This window comes from Ursus americanus, chromosome 4 (genome assembly GCF_024610735.1).
Source record: "Ursus americanus isolate L20-20 chromosome 4, mUrsAme1.1.p, whole genome shotgun sequence".
Classification (NCBI taxonomy): domain Eukaryota; kingdom Metazoa; phylum Chordata; class Mammalia; order Carnivora; family Ursidae; genus Ursus; species Ursus americanus.
In genome coordinates this window covers 96,193,771-96,220,392 of record NC_142130.1, presented here as the reverse complement: position 1 = coordinate 96,220,392, position 26,622 = coordinate 96,193,771, and the positions used below count along the sequence as shown (strand labels likewise).

The 26,622-nt window shown below is 52.3% G+C and overlaps 1 protein-coding gene across 2 annotated transcripts; it reads left to right on the top strand.

Annotated features, from left to right (window-relative positions):
- Positions 1–4,409: 4,409 nt before the first annotated feature.
- RSPH1 (radial spoke head component 1) lies at positions 4,410–21,174 on the top strand. Of its 2 annotated transcripts, XM_045774200.2 has the most exons (9): positions 4,410–4,478; positions 6,651–6,764; positions 6,869–6,974; positions 10,644–10,734; positions 11,229–11,364; positions 15,350–15,421; positions 17,314–17,476; positions 18,280–18,435; positions 21,003–21,174. In XM_045774200.2, exons 1-9 carry the CDS (start codon positions 4,425–4,427, stop codon positions 21,053–21,055), a joined length of 945 nt encoding a protein of 314 aa, XP_045630156.2. In that variant the 5' UTR covers positions 4,410–4,424; the 3' UTR covers positions 21,056–21,174. The 2 variants fall into 2 exon arrangements, with proteins under 2 accessions (XP_045630156.2, XP_045630158.2); XM_045774202.2 differs by lacking the exon at positions 6,651–6,764.
- Positions 21,175–26,622: the final 5,448 nt, after the last annotated feature.

The following is a 26,622-nucleotide window of genomic DNA, read 5'->3' as shown; positions in this document are numbered from 1 at the left end:
TTGCGTCTGGCTCCTATCCATTAATGCCATTAAAACTCTATTTTTAAAAAAGAGGTTGCAATTCCTGTTTTTAAAATATCTACTTATATGTCTACATCTACCTACCTATTTATCTGTATCTACACGTGTATGTTTATATAGGTGCATACATACAGTATATGCTTACATTGCCGAGAATGGAAACAATTTTAATAAACCGCCTGACATTTCCATAGTTAAGACGGGTCTGAGTTCATTTTGTTGAGAGCCCCTGCTTATTATCTGAGCAGCTGCTACAGCCTTAAACAAAACAAAACAGGCCTGTTTGCATTCTTCTGATTCTCCCTAGTTCTTAGGGCCTTTTCAAGCCAGTCCTGAGGAGCTCGGAAGGGACAGACTCAGGGACAGAGCTAGTCGCCATGGCAACTGCCAGGCCTCCAGCCCTCCGCTTGGAAGTGGTCAGAAAGGTGTGGAATTAGGTGGCAGACACCTGGGGGGGGGGCTTCCAAGACACTTTCCTCCCCTCCAGAGCAATCCCGCGGTAGAGGCTAAGGGCCCCTTGCTGGCCTGGCCAGGCTGGACCATGTTTTCCTTACTCATTCTTTTTTCGGAGGAGGGTGCGTAGGTTGAGAGAGGTGGGTCTCCGTCCTTTATACTTGGGAAAGGCAAGAAGATAATTTCTTACAGGGGAAACAGAGCTGGGCAGAACGGTGGGCACTCCCCCTCTCCACTCACCGGTGGCCCGCCGTCTCGGCCCTCCCTCCTTCACGGAGGGATGCATCTGCGCAAGCTCCCTCCTGGGGGCTGATGGGAAATCCCTCCTGGGGGATGATGGGAAGTCTCGCGGTGGGTGATGGGCTCACTGGTAGATGATGGGAAACGCCTCCTGGGGGATGATGGGAGACCTTGCAGGGGAATTATGGGAAGTGTCTCCCTGAAAAGGTTTTTAAGAGGTAGAAGGGGATTTCTTCCTTTTTTTCCAGTGAAGAAACTCCCTTCTGGTGATGTCCTCCCCCTTTTGCCCCTCATGGCCATGAAGAAAAGGAGGAGAATGAGTTAAGGAAGCATTTTGAGGGCCTCCCTTCGGAGTTTGAAAGCACTGTTTCTGTGACCACCAGGCACTTCAGGGTCACCTGGAGTCAGGGGTCAGGGAGTGTGGGGCTACCAGCAATCAGCTTGGCCTGATGAAGTCTTCCTGGGACTCCCCAGGTCTCTCAGAGGAGAGAGTCTGATCAGAGCTCTTCTGCACAGAGGAGTTTGGATCAGGTCTGTTGTTGCTGCGGGAGGCTAGGGCCGGGTCCTGTTGTTACCCTGTCTTGCCTTATATGGGCAACTGCTAAACCTGCAGTGTAGTGAAATTACTGTAGATTAAAGATTGGGGGGGGGCAGGGGTAACTGACTCATTTGCATGAGATGTAAATCAAGTTGTAAATTTGGGGATTCACTATTGCTATTTATGGCTAGGCACCCGCCTGCTTGCCAGTGATGTGATCTGAACAGGGTTTGCTTAAGCCACTTATGTTTTTTCAATCTAAAGCTCATTGAGCCCGTGGTTCTCTGCTTGGTAGATGGTTTAAGGCCACTCCCAGAAAACCACGGCTATTCCTTTAAATCGGATTTGGGAGGCAGTAGAGTATAGTGATGAACTGTAATGGCTTTGACGCTCGCTGGCTCTATGAACTTGAGCAATGACTTTACCTCTCCGTGGCTTCCTTTCCTTAGCCATACAGTGGGGGAATGACAGAAAGGATTTAATAAGATAATTCACATAAAACTCTTAAAACACAGCCAGCAAAGAGTCAGAACTTAGCAAACCTTGATTACTGTCATTGTTAGAGCAAATCTGAAAGTTGAATTTCTGACATTCATTTTCACATGCAAAAAAGCTAAAATGTATTTGACTTACCAATTACCATTCCAGATTTTTAACATTTAAATAACTTTTGACATTTTATTATAAAAAGACATGCTTAATTGTAGTAAATATGGCAACTGCCAAGTATAAGGAAGGTCATGGTCATCTATATCCCAAACACCTCACTTTTCCCCACAAGAAACACTGTTAAGTATTGGTGTTTACAATCTTTTCTCTTTGCAACTAACAAATAATGCTAATTGTAGGGTCTTGTGTGTTAATTTGCTTGTGAATTGTTTCTTTTTTCAGTAAGTGATGTGTTAGGCCTGAGATTTGGTTAAGATCGCTACCTTCCCTTATGTCATTGCTTCTGAGGGAAAGCCTGCACAGTATGCGTGCTCTGGAAGATCTGCGGATGGTTCCCCTCCTGGGTTTGGCATCTGTAAGGCTGTCGGCAAGATCAAACTGTTTCCTCAGCCTCTCCTCCCCCAATCCGCCCCCCTCCCCCAGCAACAACAAACAACACACCTTGGGGTGGATGTGACGGGAACTTTCTTTTAATGATATGTGATTTCTTTGTAATATTTTTATTGTTAACATTAGGTAGCGATCATAATAAATAATAATACATTAATAAAATATTATCTTTGATCCTCATGGCGGCTCCTTGAGATCTGACAGGCTTATTCTCCCCAGTTTACAAAATAGGAATCCAAGGGTCAGAGGGCAGGTGAATTGCCTGAGGTCGCCAAAGCCTTAGGAACCCAGAATTAGAACTTGGGCATTCTGGCTCTAGGAGAGTAACGTTTTCACCGAACAATGATGACTTTAAGACCTGTTTCCCCTCGATTTAGATCTGTTATTTGAGTACTTAAATATTAGGTTTGAAGAGATAAAACGATTGGGTTATTGTTCAAGGTATTAAAACTCAAAAACAACTATATTTAGATTTGAGATGACACAATTATTTGTGTAATTTGCAAAAACACATTAGAAATTGGATATACAAATGTACAATGGCCAAACCATATAGAAAAACAGAACTCAGACCCACAAGCTACAGACTAGGAAACCAACCCATTATCTATAGTAATCGGTCCAGGAAGCCAGTGTGCTGTAAGTCAGACTTGCAGGAAGTCAGTCTGCTATCTCTACCAATTGATCTAGGAGCAAACAATAACCCCTGTAACAATTGGCTAGGACTTGATTAATAACTGAGCAATTCCTTAATCTTTGTCCCCACTTCCAGCTTAGGACCAACCAGAGAAAGTTCAATTTGCATTGCTACCCAATCACATAGGATGTTCCACTTCTAGTTAACCACCCACAGCTTCCCTGGGCCAACAGCTCCAACCCGGGCACACCTGCAGCCCCCACTCTTTTCCACCGTAAGCTTTGCTGCCCCTCTGCTGGCCTGTGAGTCTGCCAAAATGCAAGTGACGGTGGCTGACTTCCTGCTAGGGCAAGCTCTGAATAAATGGTCCTTGCTCGTTCATTTGGGTGGTCTTTGTCTATTTACACATATAAAATAGAGACTCTTTTAGGTACCACTGATGAAGAAAGACCTCGACCATATTTCCATCTCGCCGGGGATCTAAAGGCCCCGATGGACTGGATTTCACTGGCTCGGCTGAGCATCTACTGTGTGGAAAACACTTTTCCAGGTGCTGTAGGGGCTGATAGCTAGCTGGATGATAGGTTGGTGGATGGATGATAGATGATACATGGAGTTGAAGTTCTTTCCTCCTTGGGGTATAGAGGGGACTGGACTCAGGCTTGGGGTGGAGAAGGGATGTCAGACTCTCAAGGTCATCAGTGTGGACACGCCTCTGCTAAGAGGTTAGAGGTGACTCCTGGCGTCAGGAGGAGGTTTATAAACATGAGAAAAGCTCTCGGCCGACATATCTCTCTGGACTGCGAACACCGAAGGGTCAGAAAAGCCCAGAAGGTGAGGAGGAGCGGGCAGGGCCCACAGAGGGACCCAAGAAGCCAAGGGGACGGATCGGAAGGGGCAGTGCTCAGCACCACGCAGAGTTGAAGCCCTGTCCACAGCTGGCCTCTGTGCGTCTTCTGGGCACCACGTCTTTATGGCCTTGGTCCAAAAGTGGCTCTTCGTTACAGCATCACCCAGCAGCTGGCTGCAGGGTCCCGGGGCCAGCCACATGGGGTCCAGGTTAGCAGCTGGTGGGTACCAAATCCATCCCAACTCCCGCCCCCTCCTTCTTCCCGGGCGGCGATTGGTCTAGGTACGCCCCCCCCCCGCCCCGTTCCTATGACATCACCGAAACCTTCCAGTGGCTCCGCCCCGTGCCTTCCCACCCCGCCCCTTCGCGCCCTAGGCCACGCCCCCTCTCCTCCCGGGCGGCGATAGGCCGGGGCGCCCCTTCCCGTTGCTATGACAGCACCCGAACGCTGCCAGTGGCTCCGCCCGGCGCCTCCCCACCCCTCCGCCAGAGCCCGGCCGGGGGGGGGGGGGGAGGCGGGGCAGGCCGTGTCTCCATGGCGACGGTGGACGCGGCGGTGCCGGCGGCGGGGACCTACCGACTAGAGACGCGCTGGTGGCGGCGAGGACCGAGACCGGGGCGAGGCCATGTCGGACCTGGGCTCGGAGGAGTTGGAGGAGGAGGGAGAGAATGATCTTGGGGTGAGAGCGCCGGGTGAGGGGGAGGCCTTCCCGGGTGCTCCCCCGGAGACCAGCCAGGGACCGGGGACCGCGCCGGCCACAGCGGCGCCGCGTCCTGGAAGTTGGCGGTGAAAGGTGAAACGCTGACGTCTTCATGCCACATCCCCCCTCGCCGTCTCCTCCCCCCCTCCGCATCCCGCCTCCCATTAAAGGCAAAGATTTCGGAGTCAAAGCCTCCGGAAGCATCTCCTCCCTGCTGCCAGTGTCCATCCCGGCGCTCTCCGTGGTTGCTGGGGCACCCGCCCTGCCGTGCTTCTCTAATGGATCACGGTGGATGGAGGAAAGCTGCTTCGTGGCAGCCTTCAAGAGATGCTGAGAAGATTCTGCCCTAGAGACCTGGAATCCCATGTGCTTTCTTCAGTCTTGCGGGAGCTGACCCAATCGTTGGAATCATTCCCTGGTTTCAGCAGCAGAGAGGCGATGCGGGTGCGCCGCACCCAGCGGTGTGAGCTGGGCGCCGTGTGGGCATATATATATGTCCACAGATTGACCACTCTGCCCCAGAAGGTGGCCATTTCCCGGCTGGCAGGAGGGAACTCCAGCCATGGGTGTGTGTGTTCGGGGTACAGAGTTGAGATAACCTCCGAATTAACTGAAAAATCTGTGACCTCCGCTGGGATACATGGGTGCCTGCTCAGACATTTGGCTAGCTCTGTGCACCCATCTCCCAGCTTCTGTCCCGGTTACTGCTCCAGACGAGCACCTCTACGAAGCGGAGAGCCAGAAGCCGGGGACCTACGTGCTCTCCGGAGAGCCAGCAGCTAGTGCTAAAAAGCAGGATGGACTGCAGTGATGTACACCCCAGAACCCCCCGTGCAGCGAGGCCCGCTCTGGGACATCTCCTGACGCCCCCTGCTCCTCTTTCATGTCTGTTTCCCTGTCCCCTTTATGGATTTCTCAGGGAGCAGTTTCAAAAAATCAATTGCTCAGGGTCTGTTTCTGGGGGAACCCAACCCACAGCATTTGCCCAGTAAGACTTGGAGTTTGTCTCCTCGGGTAGCCCTAGTGATTTGTAACTCTTTTGTGCCCATAATTTTAGCTTTGAATCACAGCTGGGGGCATTTTAAAGAGTTCCCCTCCTATCCAATCCCTCCAGTGGTTCAGTATTGGGTGCCTTGGGAGGTCTTCTGAGCGAGGGGGGGGAGCTTTTGTACATTTTGATTTAGACTAACCCTGAAACAAATCTGTAAGGTCACACATTTCTGCCTTCTGTTCTGAGCAAGGATTTTGAGCTGGATCGTGCAAGGCAAGGGCAGACCGCAGCAGTGTTTTTTCTGAAGCCCTGGTAGCGTGTCCGAGCTGGTGCTGCAATCTTCGCAGATACCACTCCGCGTCCTATCATTACTCTGTGCCTTGGCTCTTCCATCGTGTACTATGTCCACTCCGCACTTACGATTAGGTGCTTGAGGAGTGTTTCTTTTATGAAGGGTAGGAGAAAATAGGTGAATTACAAGCCTGTGTTAGGTTTTTTAAATTGATTTACTTTTAAGATACATAATTATTTCTGTCTTAGTCTATGAGTGTTTGAAACTCAAGTCTCTTGATAAGGAGTTTAAACTTGATAAGGAGATTAACTAAGTGGGGTTAGGGACTCTTGTGACAACCGAGCCCTGTTACTCCTCATCTCCCCCGTGTGGCTTCCCCTCCCACTGGCGCCTCCTAAGGGTGGAAGCTGGCGTGAGGCCACAGACACCCAGGGATCCTTGAAAGAAGAGGTGGTTTTTTGCATCTTAAGTCCTGGATTATTGGAGGAAGCAAAGGGGAGGTATTTGTGTGGCTTGAGACCTATCCCACCAGCATCTCTTACTTCACACATGTTCCCGTAAAGAACACAATTCGGAATACGTGGCGTTTTCCACAATTTGTTGATTTTGTTTACAGTTAAAGGATTATCATGATACATGGCAAGCTCAGATGTTGGAGAGAGCGAGTGAGGCTCCCATCAGTGACAGGGACTAGGGATGTCACCTTGGACCAATGTTCCACATCCCCCAGGTGTGGTCACCTACCTCACCTGTAAGATGGGGCTAAGGATTGGGAAGGAGTCCATGAAATACTATTTATAGAAATGCTTAACGCATCCTTAATGATTAATACGTGGTAGCTGTAATTACCCCTGTGTCTTCTGTGCAGGAATACGACGGGGAGCGGAATGAGGTGGGTGAACGGCACGGACACGGGAAAGCAAGACTGCCCAATGGGGACACGTATGAAGGGAACTACGAACACGGGAAAAGACATGGCCAGGTCAGAACAGGTGCTTTCAGTGGGTAGTTTTTGCCAGTTAATGTTGTAGTGGTGAGCCCTGAATTCAGGGATGATATGAATTATATATAATCCATGTGTTTCAGGGGATCTACAAATTTAAAAACGGTGCTCGGTACATTGGAGAATACGTTAAAAATAAAAAGCATGGTCACGGCACTTTTATATACCCAGATGGATCAAGATATGAAGGTAAAATGTGCCCACAAAGCAGATTTTTGTGTTGTCGAGCTCTGGTTTGGGGATCGGACATGTCTGTGGATGCTGGGCTGTACGAGAGAGCGTCATGTTCTCCAGATCACTCAGTCACTCAACAAACACAAGCTCACAGGGTTGACACAGAAACCAGAAAGCCTTGTAATTAACGAATTGGCCCCTGTGGGGAATCTGAGTGTCCCTGCAGCCAGCGCAGCTTGTGAGCCCGTGTGCTGAGCAGCAGAAGCAAGGGAGGCACTGGGGGAGCACAGAGCCTCACGGCGTCTTTAACCCCCAGAGCTCCAGACCTGGGAGCCTGGAAGCCTGGGGACGGTGGCAGGGTGGACGCATGTGGAGAGCTTTGTCAGGGGACAGTGCTCTCCTGGAGGAAAACCAACCCAGACCACCAGCCAACAACCGTGGGGATTTCTCATGAACAGAAATGTAGCTGAAAAACACTCCGTTGACACAATCGAGAATGATAAGAAAGTATAGGATTAGGCGTAGAAAGACTTTAAAAAACACAGTGCACATTTAAAGCAACAGTAATACAGTTTCTCAATGGCCTGCTCTATAAAAAGGGGAACCTGCCGCGTGGCTGTTAAAGACCTGCTCCCGGAGGCCACCTTTCCTCACTTAGCTCCCTCACTGCTCCCTTTCCTGCTGCCCGTTACCATCTGCTGGGCAGGACCTCTCACAGGACCCGGGCGACTCGGTAAACCGGGACTCGTAAAAAAGTTTCCGAACTGGCTTGAAATTCGGTGCCTTCTGCAATTTAATTTCTTCCTTCCTTTCTTTCTTTCTTTCTTTCTTTCTTTCTTTCTTTCTTTCTTTCTTTCTTTCTTTCTTTCTTTCTTTCTTTCTTGGATTTTATTTATTTGATATATATAGAGAAACAGCACAAGCAGGGGAAGGGGCAGAAGGAGAGGGAGAAGCAGATTCCAATGAGCAGGGAGCCCGATGTGGGACTCGATCCCAGGACCCCAGACCATGACCTGAGCTGAAGGCAGACGCTTCATTTACTGTGCCACCCAGGGGCCCCTTTTCCTTCCTCCCTTCCTCCCTTCCTTCCTTCTTTCCTTCCTCCCTTCCTTCCTTCCTTCCTTCCTTCCTTCCTTCCTTCCTTCCTTCTTCTCTTCCTTCCTTCCTTCCTTCCTTCCTTCCTTCCTTCCTCCCTCCCTCCCTCCCTCCCTCCCTTCCTTCCTTCCTTCCTTCCTTCCTTCCTTCCTTCCTTCCTTTTTTAGGTTTATTTATTTGTGTGAGACAGAAACAGAGAGAACATGGGGGGAAAGACAAAGGGAGAGGGAGAGAGAATCTCAAGCAGACCCCCTACTGAGCACGGAGCCCATTGGACACGGGGCTCAATCCCACGACCCTGAGATCATGACCTGAGCCGAAATCAAGAGTCAGATGCTCGACTCACTGAGTCATCCAGGTGCCCCTGCAATTTTATTTTTTTCTTGAACATTTTTTTCACAATACTCACTACATTTTTCTTGCCACGCTGCCCTGGAGACCAGCTCTCATGGCCAAGAGAAGAGGATGGAATTGTTTTGTCATGGTCTTTTTTGGGAAGAAACCGAGGGACGTCTCGGCCCCCGGGGCCCTGCCTGTTCCGCTCCCGAGAGCTCACACAAGCCAGCTCTGGGCTGCTTATCCCCAGCCCGGAGCAGCTCAGCCTTGGCCGCAGTGGGAATATTTACACCACAGAAACCGGCCCTGCTGCGCATCTGCCCTCCTCCACCTCGTCCTCCCTCTTTCAAGCGGGTAATTTACCAGGACACCACTGCCCCTTAAAACCCAAGTCCTCCAGGACTTCTGCATCCTCTTTCTAGCCTCAGGACGACTTTAGGTTCAAGCCCCTGTGTTTGCTGAGTTATTGCAGTTTGGGGGTTCTCTGTCACCCTTTCTCCTGCCGCTGCTGATGCACATCATGCCTCTTTCTTCGCCGGTACCGGTTCCCACCTCCTCCCCTCTGGGCTGTTAGCTGCTCCCCGAACGCGCAGCTCTCTCGGCTGCTGCGTGTCTGTCCCCCGCCTGGGCGAGGGCCAGCTCTCCCGGGGCGGCTCTGCTCCTGGAAGCGCTGCCTGTCTGTCTCACGGAGCGCTCGCGAGCTTGTGGGGCTGGTATGGAAACCGTGGGGACCGGTGCTTGTGTAGATTTGTGTTGTCGGTGAACGTGGGGCTCGCTCACGTAAACACGTATTTCTGGGTTGATGCACATGTTCTGGGCGCCGTGTGTTCTTTCTCTTCACGCGGTAGAGGATCCAGGTTTCCTGTAAGCCAGAAGCGTATGCAAGTTTGGGGGGGCTCTCTTTAAGAAAAAGAATATAAGATTGGCATAAATATGAATGTTTATTTGTAATAAAAATCGAAATAAATAAAAACAATTTTAAAATACCACAAACATTACAAAATCCCAGGAAGTAACAGATGGATGTTTAACAATTCATGTCTGGGGCGCCTGGGGGGCTCAGTCGTTAAGCGTCTGCCTTCAGCTCAGGTCATGATCCCAGGGTCCTGGGATCAAGCCCCATATCAGGCTCCTCTGCTGGGAAGCCTGCTGCTTCCTCTCCCACTCCCCCTGCTTGTGTTCCCTCTCTCACTGGCTGTCTCTCTCTCTGTCAAATAAATAAATAGAATCTTTAAAAATAAATAAATAAATAAAAATTCATGTCTGACGTGCCTGCCGCACAGCTTTTCCTTACCTTTCTAGCTAATAATGGGATGTCCGACAACAATTTTGTAATATCCCTTTCTGCAGAGAAAATAGAGAATGCTATCTTTTGTCTTGGATCAAAAATTGATCAAAATTCATTTTTAAAAATTATTCATAGTCTAGAAAAGTGTCATTCAGAGTAACAACTTGTTCTAGCAATGCCACGTGCGATTTTTGGAGAGGTGTCAACCTCAGAAACTTCTATTAAGTTTCTTTGCTACGTGCGCTGTAAGATTGGAGGGTGTTGTAAGTCTCCTGGTGCAGGGATCCAACTTCAAGGATCGACTACAGTCCCTGACTAGTTTGCTGTTGTCACTGTGGTAGTGGTGTTGGGAATTTGATGGTATCTTTGCCAGTTCCGGTATCTCTCAGCAAGTCAGCAGGCGATTGCAGGAACCAGCACGGAGGTGAGGAGGCAGGGACAATTAGTGAGGGAAGGGTCCAAGCAGAGGCAGTGGCTGGGGACGGTGCGGCGTCCACGCGCACGGAGCTGGTGTGCAGGTGGGGCACCCCGGGCACCCGGGCTGGAAAGGTATGTCGGAGCCCGGTGATGAGGTGGGAAGTAGAGTGAGCGGCTGGCAAGAGGCCGAGGAGAGATCATCAAGCCTTGGTGTTGTTACTGGATCGCTAAACACATGCAGGCAGAAGGAGTGTATGCAGGGACTGCTGGGCAGACAAAGCCCGGGTTCAAATCCTCGCTCTGCCACTGACCGGCGGTGTTACCTGCTGTTGGCACACACAGGTGACTGCGGCCCCCATGCATGCACCTGCCCAGACCTGCCTCCAGGGAGCCCCTGACTCGGCTTCCCTTAACCAGCCCCCCTCCCCATGCCACGCCGTCCAGCCAGAGGGGCAGCAGGACAGGGGGAAGTCACAGAGGGAGGAGACAGCAGGGGAAGGCCATCTCTCCCTTCTCACCCGGGCCTGCTTTTGTGTCGTCCCTTCCAGGGGAGTGGGCGGATGACCAAAGGCACGGCTACGGCGTCTACTACTACGTCAATAACGACACCTACACTGGGGAGTGGTTTGCTCACCAAAGGTTTGTGTTCTCTCTCCTGCTCTGTAGACTTGTTTACACAATGAGACTATGACGATGTTTTACTAGGAAGCAGAATCATGACAAAAGCCCGTTAGCCAACTCTGCCAGGCAGTCCAAACCCTTCATGGTTTTAAGGTGGGCATACCAGAGGCGACATTACTGGGCAGGTGCAGACTCGCGGGAAGAATATGTGGTCCTTCATTCATGAGCCCCTGGGGCAAGGAGACCTCGGAGGAAGCCCCTGGGGACAGAGCCACAGCTCCCAGGAGCAACGCTTCTGTCCCTAGGAACTGGCTGATACGCGGGAAGGGCGTCTCTGTCCAGCAGGCGGCGCCCCTCCCGTGCGTGGGCACACAGAGCGGGAGCGCGCTTTGATGGGGCACAGAGAGAGAAGCCAAGTATAGGCCACCGTCAATTTAAATGTCTGTCTTATAAATCTGGAAGGTTTCCCACTGTGTCGGAAAAAAATGCATTTTTCTCTCCGTCTCAACCAGGCACGGGCAAGGCACCTATTTCTATGCAGAGACGGGCAGTAAGTACGTAGGTACCTGGGTGAACGGACAGCAGGAGGGTGCAGCTGAGCTCATTCACCTGAACCACAGGTACCAGGGCAAGTTCTTGAACAAAAATGTAAGTCGGTGGGAAACGATGTGCACTCTCCTCCCCCAGTCTATGTAAATATGTGAACGAAGAATCCTAAACACTCAGCGAACCCTCCCACCCCCTCCAGATACAGAAAGTGGGCAACCGTGCCTGTTCCCGAGCCTCTCATGCCCACAGAGGGCAGAGCGGAGGACACTCGGTTCTTCTCTCTGCATCTCATGGAAATCCCCACTCTCCCCGGGCAGTGATCCCGCCCATCGTTACAACACGGGGGCGTCCTGCCTCTCTTATGTGCTGCTCATCACGGGTGGGCCAGACGTGGTTGAGCATGTGGGTGTTTGGACTTTCTTTTCCCTGGGAGGCACGGGGCTGGAGCCCTGGGGAGGCAGACCCACGGGCTTCTTCCTTGCTGAGGCTAGCCCACTCACCCCGGACGTGAACTTGGGCGTGAAGGCGTCTGGTCCACAGGGCTCACAATTGATCCCTTCCGTGTGGAGGGCTCTGCGGCTGTGCCAAGTCCTGCTGGGTGCAGAGGAGCCCTGCATGATTCAGCTGCCAGCACGCCGGCCTTCCTCTTGCTTCGAGCCGGCCTTGGCCAGAAACTTTCCCTGAAGAGTTTGCCGAGCAAATTAAAGGCGTTAGAAGTTGACATAGAGGGGGGCGCCTGGGTGGCACAGTTGGTTAAGCATCTGACTCTTGGTTTCAGCTCAGGTCATGATTTCAGGGTCGTGAGATTGAGCCCCACATCAGGCTCTGTGCTCAGGGGGGCGTCTGCTTGAGGAGTCTCTCTCCTTCTCACTCTGCCCCTCCCCCTGCCCTCGCTCTCTCTCTCAAATAAATAAATCTTTTTTTTTAAAGATTTTATTTATTTATTCGACAGAGATAGAGACAGCCAGCGAGAGAGGGAACACAAGCAGGGGGAGTGGGAGAGGAAGAAGCAGGCTCATAGCGGAGGAGCCTGATGTGGGGCTCGATCCCAGAACACCGGGATCATGCCCTGAGCCAAAGGCAGACGCTTAACGACTGCGCCAACCAGGCGCCCCAAATAAATCTTTTTTTTTTTTAAAAAGAAAGTGGACATAGGAATATTGAACCAATTTAATGAAGTCACCTCAGACTCTCTTAAAACTGTTTTCATTTATACAAAATTATGGATCCGTAATCCCTAATTATGGATTCTACTTTTAATAAGTCTTTGTAAAGCAGCACATTCTCCCCAAATCTATATGTTGCATATGTAATTCCCAGCAAAATTCTCGTGGGATATTTTTTGGCACGGGGAGCTGTGTGGAGGGAGAGAATTTGACCAAAGTTAATCGGGAAGAATCAATGAATGTAGCTGAGCCTGGATTAATCTGGAAAACAAGAGATTTGTGCAGCTAGTGAAACTTACGCAGATAGCACACACGTACAGTGGACCCTTGAACAACGCAGGGGTCAGGGGTCCTGAACCCTGACCCTGTGCACAAAGATCCACAAAGAACTTTGACTTCTCCCAAACAACTTAACTGCTAATAGTCCACTGTTGACCGGAAGCCTCACTGACGACATAAACAGTGGCTCACACACACGTTGTAGGCTCCAGGTGTTACACGCTGTGTTCCTACAGTGAGGGAAGCCACGTGCTTTGTGCCTGTGTCATGTACATCTCATAATACAGTAAGCTGGCGCAAAGGAAATGTTATGAAGAATGTCATAAGGAAGAGAGAACGCATTTGTAGCACTGCTCTGCACTTATTGAAAAAAATCTGCATGTAAGTGGACCCGTGCAGTTCAGACCCGCGCTGTTCAAGGGTCAGCTGTCCATTCCAGCTGTAAAGTCCCCAGACGCCCGGCCCTCCACTGCCCCCGGGTTCAGCCCTCCCCTCTCCCCCTGGCGTGCGACCCTCCACACGTCTTTCTGTGCAGCACGTATGCACACGTCCGCATACAGCACGGGGGCTGTCACCGTATAAATCGGGTCACGTGACATCAGGACACGAAAATACACGCAGAGATGTCTATCTTTTTTGCGCATTTGGGAATATTTACGTAGGTTAGATACAGCCATTGCCGAGTCTACGAATACTGACGTTCCGAATCATGGTTGATATTGCCAGGTGCCCTGAAGAGCCGTGCCAGTCTGTACTCTGGGGACTAGACTCTCAGAGCCACGTATTCTCCGCATTGGCTGTCATCAGTCTTCAATGTTTTTGCAAATCTGATGGATAAAAAATGTCTTGCTGTTTTAACGTGCATTTCCCCGCTTCCTAGTGAAGTCCAGCATCTTTACACACTCTCGCTACCGGTTTGACTATCTTCCTCAGAGAATGACCTGTTCATATCCTTGCCAACAAGTTATTAAAACAAACTTTGAAGCTCTGATACGTGCATTACCGTATGCACTTGAATCATCCCTAGACTTTCTAATCTGCTTCATTGATTTGTATTTCTCCATGGAGAAAGTCTAGGGATAGATTCAAGTGCCCACGGCAACTTAGCTCCTGAAAAGGGCCGTCATTTAAATTAATGAGGACATGATGGGGAGAAGTCAAGGAGCGGTGTTCAGACAGCTTGATAACCATCTGGGAGAAAACAGAGTCAGTTTGTCATCCAGCATGAGATGAACACACGCACTAGAGGGAGTAAAGGGTTAAATGCAAACAAAACCACAGACAGAAAAAAAATAGGTAAATGTTCATTAACTTTGAAATGAGGAAAGAGGACTTTCTAAACAGAAATATAAAGGAAAAACCAATATATTTTGCTTGATAAAAATAATTGCTTACAGATTAGAATGTGCTATAAAGAAAATTTAAGAAATAAATGACCAATGGGGTTAGGATATTTGTCACATTAAATATAAATATATAAAGCATTTGCATCAATCAATGTGATTAAGTGGTCAAAGTGTTAAAAAAAATTCAACCCTACTAATAGCTTAGAGATGTGACTTTATGATGAAATCCTGTTTTTTTAAAAATATATTTAAAAAATGTAAAGATAGAGCAAAGCGTTAATGCCCCGGAAAAACAAGGGTTTGAAGACAAGGGGCTCTGAAGTGCTGCTGTGGGGAAAGCGAGGGGAGCCTCATTCTGGTTCATATATAAAAGAACAGGTGCGTCTATGTATTTTGTGAGCATATATGTGAACAGTGTGTGTGTGTGCGTGTGTGTACCAGAAATTCCCCCTCTGAAAACTTCCCTGAGGAAAATGTCAAGAGTGTACGTACGACGTGACTCTGAACGGTCTCCCGCAGTCGTCTTGGGAAAGGACAGCCTCGGCATGCCAGTGGGCACAGCAGTAGACGGGTACGATAGGTTCTGATTCTTAAATGAAAGGAGACACCAGGCCGACAACTGGCGTTGTGGAAGCCTATTTGTAAATACGGGAACTCGTTTACGCCCTGTTTCTACGTAACAGCAGAGTGTGAGTCAGTGTGTGTAATTAGGGTCAAAGGTTCATTTAGAAAAATCTATGTACCAGAAATAAGGAATAAAGTTATAAAGACTATGTCACAATATATGTTTTTAAAGATTTTATTTATTTATTTATTTATTTAGCAGCAGGGGGAGGGGCAGAGGGAGAGGGAGAGAGAATTTTAAGCAGGCTCCACGCCCAGTGCGGAGCCTAGTGCAGGCTCCTCACAGCCCGGAGATCAGGATCTGAGCTGAAATCAAGAGTCGGAGGCTTGACTGACTGAGCCCCCCGGTGCCCCAAGACCGTGTCGCAATATTAGTGGCACTTCTATCTCTAGCTCCTTTGCCTGTGGGTGTGGACTGAGTGAAATCTTTATAAGTACATTACTTTTATGAAGATAAAACTAAGGTTTAAATAACAAACCAAACAGGCCCTGTCCCTGGCAATTCCGTTGGCCATGAGATGATAAAAGCGGTCTTTAGCCCTCCCTGGCTGTCCCGCTACCTGACTTTGGGCCGTTTTTCCGGAGGTGTCGTCTCCGCGGCATTTTGCGCGCTCCGTCGGGTGCTGAACGCTGAGAGTGAAGCCCTTCTTGGTCTCTCTTTGCCTGTAGCCTATCGGCCCCGGAAAGTACGTGTTTGATATCGGATGTGAACAGCACGGGGAGTACCGTTTAACAGATGTGGTGAGTGGCACGGCTTCCTCTGTCCGTACGCCAAAGAGCTGCCCGGGGGTCTCGAGCCCACGGATCTGATCAGGTTACAAGGAGGGCCACCCCCACGCCCAGGCCCGGCCTCCGCCCCGCTTTTCCTCTCCCCTCCCCTGTTGTTCCTTCGTATCACTCTGCCAGAGGCACTTCGTTCTGTAGAGTGAACGTCTGCACCCTCCCCAGTGGCCAGAATCCCCCGTGGGCTCACGGTGACCGGTCCCCTGGCCCCCCGCTTGCCTTCACCGTCCCTTTGGACCAGCTGCCACGGATAGTGGCAGGGGCCAGTTTCCTAGCTAACCACGCAATTTGAAGTGGTCCAATGCTTGATTTTGTTGCTAAAAATAGGCCCACCCCCAGCCTCAGCATCGTTTGTGCCTGATCCCAGGACGGGCAGTCTGAGTGAGGGGGGCCCCCAGAAGCTGACGCACGTGGAGGAATCTGACGCATCACCCCCTGCGGGCTACAGCTCCCCACATGCCTGTCTGTGCGGCACCCTCAGCAGGTGTGGTCAAGAACAGCGCGCAGAGCTGAGCGCTGTCTTGTTAGGTTGTGACAGCGACAGATGGTGTCCTTGCTGGGCTCCCCTGGGGCTGGAAACCTCTTCCTGGCCCCTGAGGGGACTGCCGGCTCAACTCTCCACACTGCCCCCACCGCTCCCCAAATCTGGCCGTTATAGTCTCATGAGGGACTGAGCAGTTGCTGTGATTGGAGGGGAGGGCAGTTTGGGTCTGTTCCGGGAAAAGTTCTTAGAAGTCAGAATTTCAGGAAGCTGAGGAGAAGGTAGAAAGGACATCCTGACACCGACGGGGGGGATATTGCCATACACGTGGAACTGCCCCTACTCAGGAGGATGCCTGGGGAGGAGCACACAACCCGAGGGCCTTGGTCTAAGGCTGCGCTTGTGCTTTCTGGGATGGTGACCGGGGCTGTGAGAAGCAGAGAAACCAGGTGTCACAGTGCACGGGGCATGCGAGACCACAGGTGCCCCGGGGCTGTTCCCGGTGTGGTCCTGGGCCTGCAGCATCTGCGTCACCTGAGCGTCTGCTAGAAACGTCGTGACGCAGAAGCTCCGACCGGGTTTTCACAGCCGCCCCGTGATTCAGGTGCAGGCCTCGGGCTTTGGCGTCACCCTTCATGGGGGATGGAGCTCAGAAATTTGGAAACCAAGCCATTTAGTTCTGAGTGACTCAGCGGGAGTAATAGGTCTCTGTCACTCTTTGTCATATGTATTCTCCTCTATGTGACAGTGACATTTCCCACATTGACTGATATTCAGATCTTTGGAAATTTGTGACCGTTACAAACCTGGGGAATAGGCTGGCATGTTCCGCCCACTGGGCGTCTGCCGGCTGCTGAATTGCTGAACCATACACTCTTACAAAAGACCCTGCACATGGAGAGGATCAACTGTCCCTCTGCTTTCATGGCATTTCATTTCCCCGTAATCCTGGATTCTAGAGATTTACTATTCAGGCCCTTCCACGCCATATGGTCGACTTAGGATGCTTCCAGCCCTTTCCTCCCGGGGATGCTCGCTAATTACACATACAGAAAATGTGACCGAGCAACTGAAAGCCACACCCAGTCTCGGTCGCGTCTTAACTGCTCCGGAAGGCTGGGAATGTCAAGTCCGGAAGCCATTCACGGCAGGAGCGGGAGTGCGAGGTGCCGCGTGGCGGTGTCCGTCCGTGCCTCGTCCTCATGCTTCCAAGACCCACCTTCGAGCCGGGATCACACCAGGGACAGCTGACACCTGGGCTGACCGCTGAGCCGTGCTGTCACGCTGGTCAAATGTCCCCCCCGTGGTAAACATCCCACACCGAGTCCACACATGTGCTGGTAATCTTACATTTTTAAACTTAAAATAGGAAAGAGGAGAAGAGGAAGAGGAGGAGGAGACGACAATGATGGCCGTGGTTCCAAAATGGAAAGCCACCAAAATCACAGAACTGGCTCTCTGGACCCCGACGCTCCCCGAGGAGCAGCCACCTATGGAAGGGACTGGCCCAGAAGAGGCTCCAGGAGCCGAGGGTAAGGGGCACCTCTTGGCTGCTGGTGCTGGGCACCTCCTCCTTGTGGGCCTGGGACTCTGGGCCTGTTTCGTGTGCAGGATAATGTCGGGGGGAGCTGGGGGGTCGGGTCCTCCTGGGGGTGGAGGGAGAGGGGGTCGGGGGGACTGACTGGTTAGACACCCTGATTGGTCCCACGGGAAGCCTTGCCATTAAAAGCCCACCCCCCTTGGCCAGCGACTGGCTGTGGGCATGAGCTCGGGCCAGGGCTGAGAGCAGCCAGGTGACAAGTCCTTCCTGAAGAGGATGTGGCAGCGTCTGTCCGTCCGCATCCCAGTGGTCCTCCTGAGAAGTGGCCAAGGTGTCATGGGCTGTCAGAGAAGGTTGCCCTGGGCAGGAGTCCTTGCCCTGCAAGGGATTGAAAACCAACTCAACCTGGCCCAAGTGAAACAATGCTAACATGCTGGGGTTCCTACAGCCGGAGAGGTCCGGCAGGGTCAGGCCTCCGCTCTCTGGTCTCTGCTTGTGGGCATTCCTTTCCCTTTGGAGAGCAAAGCTCATTGACTCTACCGAACTGTCACCCTATGGCTCTGGAACCCCGGGGAACAGAGCGTGGCTTCTCAGTGGGATGTACAGCTGCCCACCCGAACCCCTCGCTGAGATGGGGGACGGGCACTCCAGATCTGGGCTGGACTGGGTGACTTCATGCAGGGGAGGGGTTCCCCGGGGCGGGTGGCAGGTGCCCTATCAGCAGGAGGGATCGGGCGCTGACAGGTGAGGAAGGGCTGCAGCGTCCGTGACAGTGGTTCCTGGCCTTCATCTCAGGCGGCGGGGAGCCCTCGGAGGAGGGCCAGGCTCCGGCAGATGCTTCCGAGGGGGAGATGGACTCCATGAGGCCGGGGGAGGACTACGGCGGAGGCAACAGGGAGGAGGGCAGAGAGTATGGCCGAGAGGAGTTCCGGTACGACACCATCGACCCGGGTGAGCGCACTCGGGCCCAGGGAGGAGGCGGCCCACACTGGGGAGGGCTCTCGGTTCTCCTGTCTTTGACCTTGGCCGCTGCGGCCACCCCGGGAATGAGATCCCTGGGCCGGCTGAGCGCTCGCGTGGGGCCGTGGGGGTGTCGCTCTCTCAGGCACTCCGACAAAGCCCCTGACTGTGGCCGGGACAGCCGGCGGCCCTGCGCGGCCTCTGCTCTCCGTCACGTGCTCATCATCTCTGTTTTCACCAAAGGAGCAGCCTCGGGCTGCGGAGTCTCGCTAGAGATTTAGAACACGGCTTCATTTTGTTTTTGTTTTTATCTGATTTTACCGTGGTCGAATCGCAGGAGTACAATTAGGGGCCAGCAGTTCTGGGAATCAGCCCTTTTAAAGTGGTTTGAATGTACCATTAATCTAGAAGCTTCTGCATCTGCAGGTCCCAGGCCAGGGATTCGACCTTCGGTCTGCCTGGGGCTTCAGGTTGCTAGAATCTTTGAAAATCTTCCAAGCACTGTGGGCACCAGGAAGTTCAGGAAGGCTTTCTGCTTGGAGCCGTTTCTCGTGTCTGGCTTGGCGGGTGTCTCGGTGGTGAGAGACGCCGCGGCCTGGGAATAGCTGGCTGCGGACGGGGTTGCTGGCCTGCGGACCCCGTGCAGGTTAGTTTGTCTCTCTCGTGAATTAAGAGCATACCTTTTTGGAAGAGAATCTCCGCGATAATGAGCTCCTGTAGAGCAGGTGTCCGTGTCAGTGCGCTGGGCGCACGGGAGTCGGGCTCGTGTTGGCAAGGGAGTGGAGCTGCCCCGTGACGGCGCCCCAGAGACGCCCTAGAGAAGCCGGGCGGGGGGCTGGGCGGCCTGTGGCTGAGAGCACGGGGGCTGGACGTTCCTGTTAGCAGCCGGGGGGCCTCCTGCTTGAACCCCCTGCCTCCCGTGTTTGTCCCCAGTGCCCTGAGTTAGTGAGAACCGAGGAGGCCTGCATCTACAGAGCGTCTAAGCAGCACAGGGCTGCTCCCTACGGGGAGGCTGCGGCTGATCCCCAGCACTTCGGCGGCGGCACCGCGCTTGCCCAACCCGCGGCCCGAGAGGCACCGAGGGCCTGACGGGAAGTGTGTGGACAATTGGTGACTCGACCGCCAGGTGTCTGCCGTGTGCCCGCCGTGTGACTGCTGCATGCCTGCCGTGTGCCCGCCGTGTGCCCGCCATGTGCTCGCCATGTGCCCGCCACATGCCCGCCATGTGCCTGCCGTGTGTCTGCCATATGCCTGCAGAGTGGTCGCTGTGTGCCCGCCGAGTGCCCGCTGCTCACTGCTGTGTACGGGCAGATGCAGGGAGCAAGTGTGGCAGCATCAGAAGTATTCCTGCGAGTGGGCCAGTGGGGCGAGGGGAGGGACGGTGCTACCAGCACCTTTCAAGGCAGATGCCAAAATGTCAGAGTGCCTTAAACAAAAAATGGGCTAAAGTAAACAATGGGCCTAGTAGCAAACATTTCATGACAGTAACAGAAACTCAAGATGTAGCAGGATTCCTGCATTACGTCTGCAGTTCAGCCTACTAATCTCTTTTCATCGCCAGCAGTGAGGTTGTAGAATTTACTTACGATAAAAAATAACTCTAACTTTCGTGAAACTTTCAAGGTAGCATCTTACCAGAATGTAGCAAGTCCTTGCCTTTCTTTTCATTGATGCGAGGGCCAAGCAGTGAGGCCTCACGTTTGCAAAGCTGGTCGTATTTGGACAGTGTAATTAGGCAAAGATATACTGAGCTCGCTCTCACTTACGGGAATATTCTCAGCATTGACTTTGGATTTACCTTTTGCTTAGTTTATTGCTGGTGTTACAGGATTTTTTGTCCCCTTAGTGCCCACGGTTCTTGGTCACGCTGCTTTGAAGAATGAAGAGGTAGACCAGACGAAGGGTGGTGGGCAGCAAAGCAAAGTTTCTTGAGCAAGAGTAGGAAGCTCCCAGAGAGGGAGGGGGGCCGGAGAGAGTCACCCTCGGGGTTTCTAAGTTTAGGGGTTTTTATGAGCTCTTTTGCAGAACTATCTTAAGCAATCAGGGTGTGCTGAGTCGTGCCAATCAGGGCTCTGGTCACGTGTCTGTCTGCCTACTAGGTTCATGTCCATATGTTGAAGGTCTTTTTTTGCTGACGTCTGGGGGCTTAGGTTTTAACTGCCCCTCGCCCGTGATATTGACAAATGCTTTGTGGTTAATTGTCTTATTTTAGGACATTTTGCAGAAGTCACTTCTGCAAAGGCCGAAAAGCAGAATGTCAGTGTGGTCCTGTCCAAGCTGCAGAACGGGATGCTAGTGCGGCTTTATTTTAGCTGCCCTGACTCTGTATTTTCCTGCTGGGAACCTGGCCCCGACTACCTAACTGTCCAACTCACTCCTAACACCGGTACCAAAGAAAAACTACAAAATCTGTATGAGATAAAGTTCAGCGTTGCATTTTTTTGCCCAATAGATGCTTACTATTTATATTATTCATTGCAAAAGATCTGTTAGCACACAGGATTTCAAAATAGAAAAAATGAGTGTGAAATATACTCATGTTTCTTTTCTCCCCCCAGGGATTGTTAGTTTTGAAGAAGAAGAAAGTAAACAGTCAGAGCTCCCAGAGTGAGGTGACGCGAGCGGGAAGAGTGGAAGACTGTACCGCAAAGCCGCTCTGTTGTTGGGCCGGTTGATGCTAATCCATGATTAATCTTTCTTATTAGTTGTCCAGTAGTGCACAGTGGGAATAAAGTTCTTCCTCACCCTTTGTTAATGGGTGAGCCTCTGTGAGTTCTTTCAGCTGGACGTCTCTAGGTTATTCCGCTGTGGTTTTGCCCTCTTTTCTCCTGGGATAAAGCACAATGTCCCACACCCCTAACTCCACAGAAGACGGTTCATGGAGGTGGCCTTCTGGCCGTGCTCGTAGAGTCACTACTTACAAAGCTTCTCTCTCCCACCTCCCTTGAGAGAGCAGGAAGACATCTAGGAAGTAATTCTCTGTGCAACGTGCACAAAACAGCATGGTAGATTTAAGGCGGGGTGCCTGGGGGGCTCGGTCGGTTGAACATCTGACTCTTGATTTCGGCTCAGGTCATGATCTCGGGGTCGTGGGATTGAGCCCCAAGTTGGGCTCTATGCTCAGTGCAGAGTCTGCTTATCCCTCTGTTCCTCCCCCCGCTCTCTCTCTCCCTTTTATCTAATAAATAAATAAATAAAGTCGTGAAAAAATTAACTCTGGGCTCAGGCTGGAAACCATCAGCTGCCGCTGGAGGGGGTCTTTCTGCCCATTCCGGGGCTTCAGCATCCCAGTGTGGATTTCAGGGGTCCCTGCGGGCGGTTGAGGGGCCGGGCAGCCCGCAGACATGGTTCTGACCTGCGGCGCACACTCTTCAGGTCCTCCAGTGGGCTGGGGGGCTAACGCCGAGACCACACTCACGTTGCCCGGGCCCCTCCTGGCTCGCCCAGCACCACTGTGAAGACACGTGACTCTGGAGGAGCCCCTTCCTCTGTCTCCCATCTTCCCAGCTTCACGCCATCCATCCTCCTCCAGCCCCAGAGTGGCTCAGAGGGCGGTGTCTTCAGTTCAGCCCAGCAGGGTCTCTGTAGATGGAGAGCCCCGCACCATGCGGTGCATCCATGGGCATTAGGTCCCAAAACATGGGGCCCTTTTAAGAACAATGCATTATGAACGTGGCATCCAGGCCTCTTTTACAAAAACACACAGAACCTTACGAATATAAAACTGCATTATGGCAGGTACTATTTTAGAATAAGAAATTTCAAAAAAAATGACAAACTAAAAAGCTGGCGAGTCCACAAATAGCACATGTAGAAAACTCAGAATCCTGGTGTTCTAACACTTCTTCTACATTTTTTTTGGCTGGAATACTCTTTGCTTGCCACCTCTTATGACAATAACTTTGCAAGGTTTCCTGTGGGGCGATTAGTGAGGTCATCACAGCCGTTCCTTTCCCGTCGTTGATAATTACTGACCATTGAGGAGATAGAACATTGATCTTCACACCCCACATCTCGGGGCATGAAACCACGTCAGGGCTGTGCGCTACCAACATGGAGTCTGATAAAATCCTAGCACGTGTGATTCGCATCCAATATTGTATATGCGGCAACGTCCTGTTCCTGACGGGAGAGAGTCCACTTCCCGTGTCTGGTGATTGAAGTAATATCCTCAGACTAGAGCCGGCACTCGCTGTGCCCCTCAAACCTCGCTCCTCCGCTCCCATAGACGTGGCGCTGGATCCGTGAGACAAGAGCAGATGGAGATCTGACCTTCGACCCCATACCTATGTGTCGGAGTGCTGGGCAAGTCTCCAAAATTGGTGGGGGGAGTATTTCTGGACGCTATTCCAGAGCAGCTAGCAAGAACTGAATTTCACGTGGAAGTTCCTACACACCAGGAACATACATGTTTTCCGGAAACCCACACTGCCAAATCCACCCGCAGTCCAACTGACTTGGCGCTCCCTTAGCCGGTGTTGGCTCTATGCCACCCATCACAAGGGGACAGGTGTCCGAATGCCTCTGAGGGAGATGACACAGGGGACTTAGGTGGTTATGGTGAAGCATGCGGTGTGAGCACAGGTTGTGAGCACGTGGTCAGGGCGTGGAAGGGCCTGGGGCTGGGGAGACTTCATGCCCTTTATGGGGAGCAGCCCCTCCCACATCCTTGGTTTGTAAGACAGAGCCGCTGCCCGCAGAACGTCGCAGCTCCTGGACGTTCCCAGACCTCCGGGGATGCCCGAAACCCCAGGTGGTACCAAACTCTGTATAGACTGTGTTCTCCTATGCATACATATATGTAATAAGGTTTAATTTATAAATCAGGCACCATAAGAGACTAGCAATAAAACTAATAATGAAATAGAACAATTGTAACAACATAGCGTGATGGAAGTTGCATGAGTGTGGTCTGTGTCCCACACAATATCTTGTTGCACTGAGCTCGTCCTTCTTGTGATGACGGGAGATAGTGAGATGCCCGAGGGATGAGGTGAAGGGAGGTGAGTGACAGAGATCTTGTGACCTAGGGTTCAACCCAAAGGGATGGCCTGGAGCCTGTCTACGCCCCCCTCTCTAGCTAGAGATCTAGCTTCTCAGAGCTCTCTCTCCTGCCACGTACACGAATGTTAGCTCTTGCTTGCTGATTTCGTTAAGTCTCAGTTTTGGGTGGGCAGGTAGGGCCACCCGGGAGCCATCCTGAGCCACCTTGTTAGGACAAGAGACACTCCTATCACCCAGGACACTCCAAGGGAGTTAGGAGCTTCGTGTCAGGAACCAGGGTCATACACCAAATATCTCTTATCACCTAAGAAACGACAAGGGTTTTAGGGTGATCAGGAACAAAAACTCAACCAAGTAGATGGAAAGATCTAATTGGCTTTATTGGAGGATTCAGGAATGGGGCAGCGTCCCACCCGACAAATGGAAGGCGGCTCCGAGGGGTTGCACTAAATGGAAAGCTTTTGTAGGCAGAAATGGGCAGGACGAGGGAATCATTCTCAAAAGACAAAGAGTTGTTTCCGGCGCGGTCACCTTCCCATGGGAAGGCAGGGGGTCTCACCAAGCCGGCCACCGGCTAGTGGTGATGAGAGTGGGGGTGAGGGAAGTCCAGGCCGCGGTCGGAAATCCCGCCGCTGGGGAAGGCTGCGACGCTGGTGAGGTTGGTACGAAGTCCTGGTGGGGCACAGCTACGACTTCCCGTACTTTGTCTCTGGGTAAATACAAGGTAAAGGTAACCTATGTTCGTAATGTTTATTTTATCGAGACAGAGTCTAACTGAGCTGAAGCTTTCATTATGTACTTGGAATTTGGGTTTCTCTTTTATCTGGACTGTCTTTGGGTGACTTTTCCTTGTCCCCTTCTCCTGCTAAGGAGAGCTTCCCGAGGTATTTATTTTTATGATGGCCTGTGTAATGATGACCGCCCACACGGGAACAGAAGGCCCACAGACGCGTTGTCCTCTGAGATAGGGATCCCAGCAGGACACAGATGATACTCTCAAAACAGGGCGATTCGAGGGAGCACATCGTAAAGTGTCTCTCTGGAGAGGTGAGGACTGGGTGTAGAAAACTGGCTTCGGTCTGGCATCTGGGAAGGAGCCGCGTGTCCCGTTCCTTGTCAGCAGACCAGGCCTTCCCGTACCCGAACGTGTCACACAGCACTTTGAAGGCATCTCCTTCGGGTCCGGGGACCCCGTGGGCAGGGAACCAGCAGCATGCGTGTCAAGGCACTGCTGCCTTGCTATCCGTGTGCCCTCTCGAGGCGTGGGGGCCCGCCTGGTCCCTGGTGCTCGGGTGCTGCTCCGCCGTTGGGATCCCATTATCCCTGCGGAGATCGGAATTCAGCGCCAGCACTGTGTCCCCAGCAACCCCTCCAGCTGCAGAGGACAGCCCCCAGGGCTCTGTAAGGACTCCCATGCAATCATCTTGGCCTCTAGGCCCCTGCAGGGGAGAGGCTATGATGAGGGAGTGGCTGAGTCCCTCGCAAAGAATGGTTCCATTTCTACACTTCGGTGTCCCTGAGCCCTTGACTTCTGTCCTGTACGGCACGCCAGGACCCCAAACAGTTTGACCTCATTAATTCTACACCGTCTTCGTTCAGGCTTCAAGTAGTCAGCCTGGTGACTTGTTAACCACACCTTCGGGCTTCAGCCAAGGTGTAGATTCCAGGCCAGGGCAGCCATGCCAAACACTTGAGTGACTCTCAACTTACTCCATCCCATTTGGTCTGGCACTTGCTCCTGGTTCCAGCTGGCCTGCTGGGGGAACTGCAGTCCTCCCCTGCATGGGCAGCTCCCTCTTGGAAAGGTCTGTGCCCCCCAACCTGGGCTCCGTTGGCCTCACATCTTCTCTGGGACCGGAGCGATGAGAGGTGGTGGGTGTCCTGGCATCGGATCTGAGGCAACTCGCCCAGCAGCAGGTGTGGGAAAGCTTTTGTAGCAGACAAAGTTTGGTTCCTTTCCTTGGGGGAGGGCGGGGTGGGGAGGAGTGGAGGAGAAAGAGGGGAGGGAGAAGAGGAGAGGGAAGGGGGGAGGAGGGAAGGGAGGGGGTGCTTGTCAGCAGACAGTGCGGTTTCAGGGGAATTTGCAATTCCAAATCTTCAGCCTCTCATCCATTTCTGCCCAGATGTCTCCACTGCGTGCCTCCACTTCTCCCTCCCTCCCTCCAGCACCCTCTCCTGGAAGAGAGCTGACGGGGTTGAGCATTTAATTGGCCCTCGGCTCTGCCTCCCTTACAAGCAGACCCGTGCTTGGTCCTCTGCTCTCCACCTGGCGACCCGGGCGGGCGGGGGTGGGGGGTGGGGAGGAGGAGCACCATTGACTCCCACGCTTGGTCTTGTTCTTACGTCCACAGTTTCTCCTTCCCTGGGTGTGTGCCTCCAGGGCCCTTCGCGGCCAGGTGACCTGCAGTCTGTGTCATTACTAGTTGCTATGGTAACAGAGAGCCACAGCTGGGGATGCCCCCATCCCTTGCCATCACCAGTGCAAGTGTGAGCGGTAGAGATGCTGCTGCACGCCGTGGGCGACCTACACCTTCCCCCCCCCCGGCAAGGAGGCGACCACATACGCGTTGCGCGTGCGAGGAATCCGGGATCCGATCATGGGAGGGACTGTTTCTTGAGCCACTCCTGTATTGTTACAAGGTTGCAGCAGGAAGGAGCACCCCCAGCTGAGGGGTAGCTGGAAAGGAGCTGTTTACAGAGATGAGGGAAACCTTTCAACGGAGTGAGCTGTGGAAATGGATACCCCAACTGCACTGTCCTCCTTCATGACATCCCCCCCGGGATCCCCACCGGCCCGAGGGTGCAGGAGCCTGGGTGATGTGTCCACACGGGTCAGCGTGGGGACAGAGAGGCGACTGGAAGCCATCCAGCTCAGCCACTGCATACCTAGTCCTTGGCGCAGCGCCTGGCACAGAGCAGACCCTCAACAATTAATGCTAATGAACATTCTTGAGAGGGAGAGACTGGGGAAGAGTCGCCAGTTTTGTGAGCCCGCCCGTGCGTGCTGCACCACAGTGCCGGGCTGTGCGTGCACTCCTGGGGCGCCTCATTGTTCCCCGAGCCCCGTCCCCGCGTGCGTGTCCCTCCTGTGGTCCACTTCCCCAGCCATCGGAGGAGGAAAACAGAATGACCATCAAGTGACACACTACCCACGCCTCCAGCTTCCCTGCACTT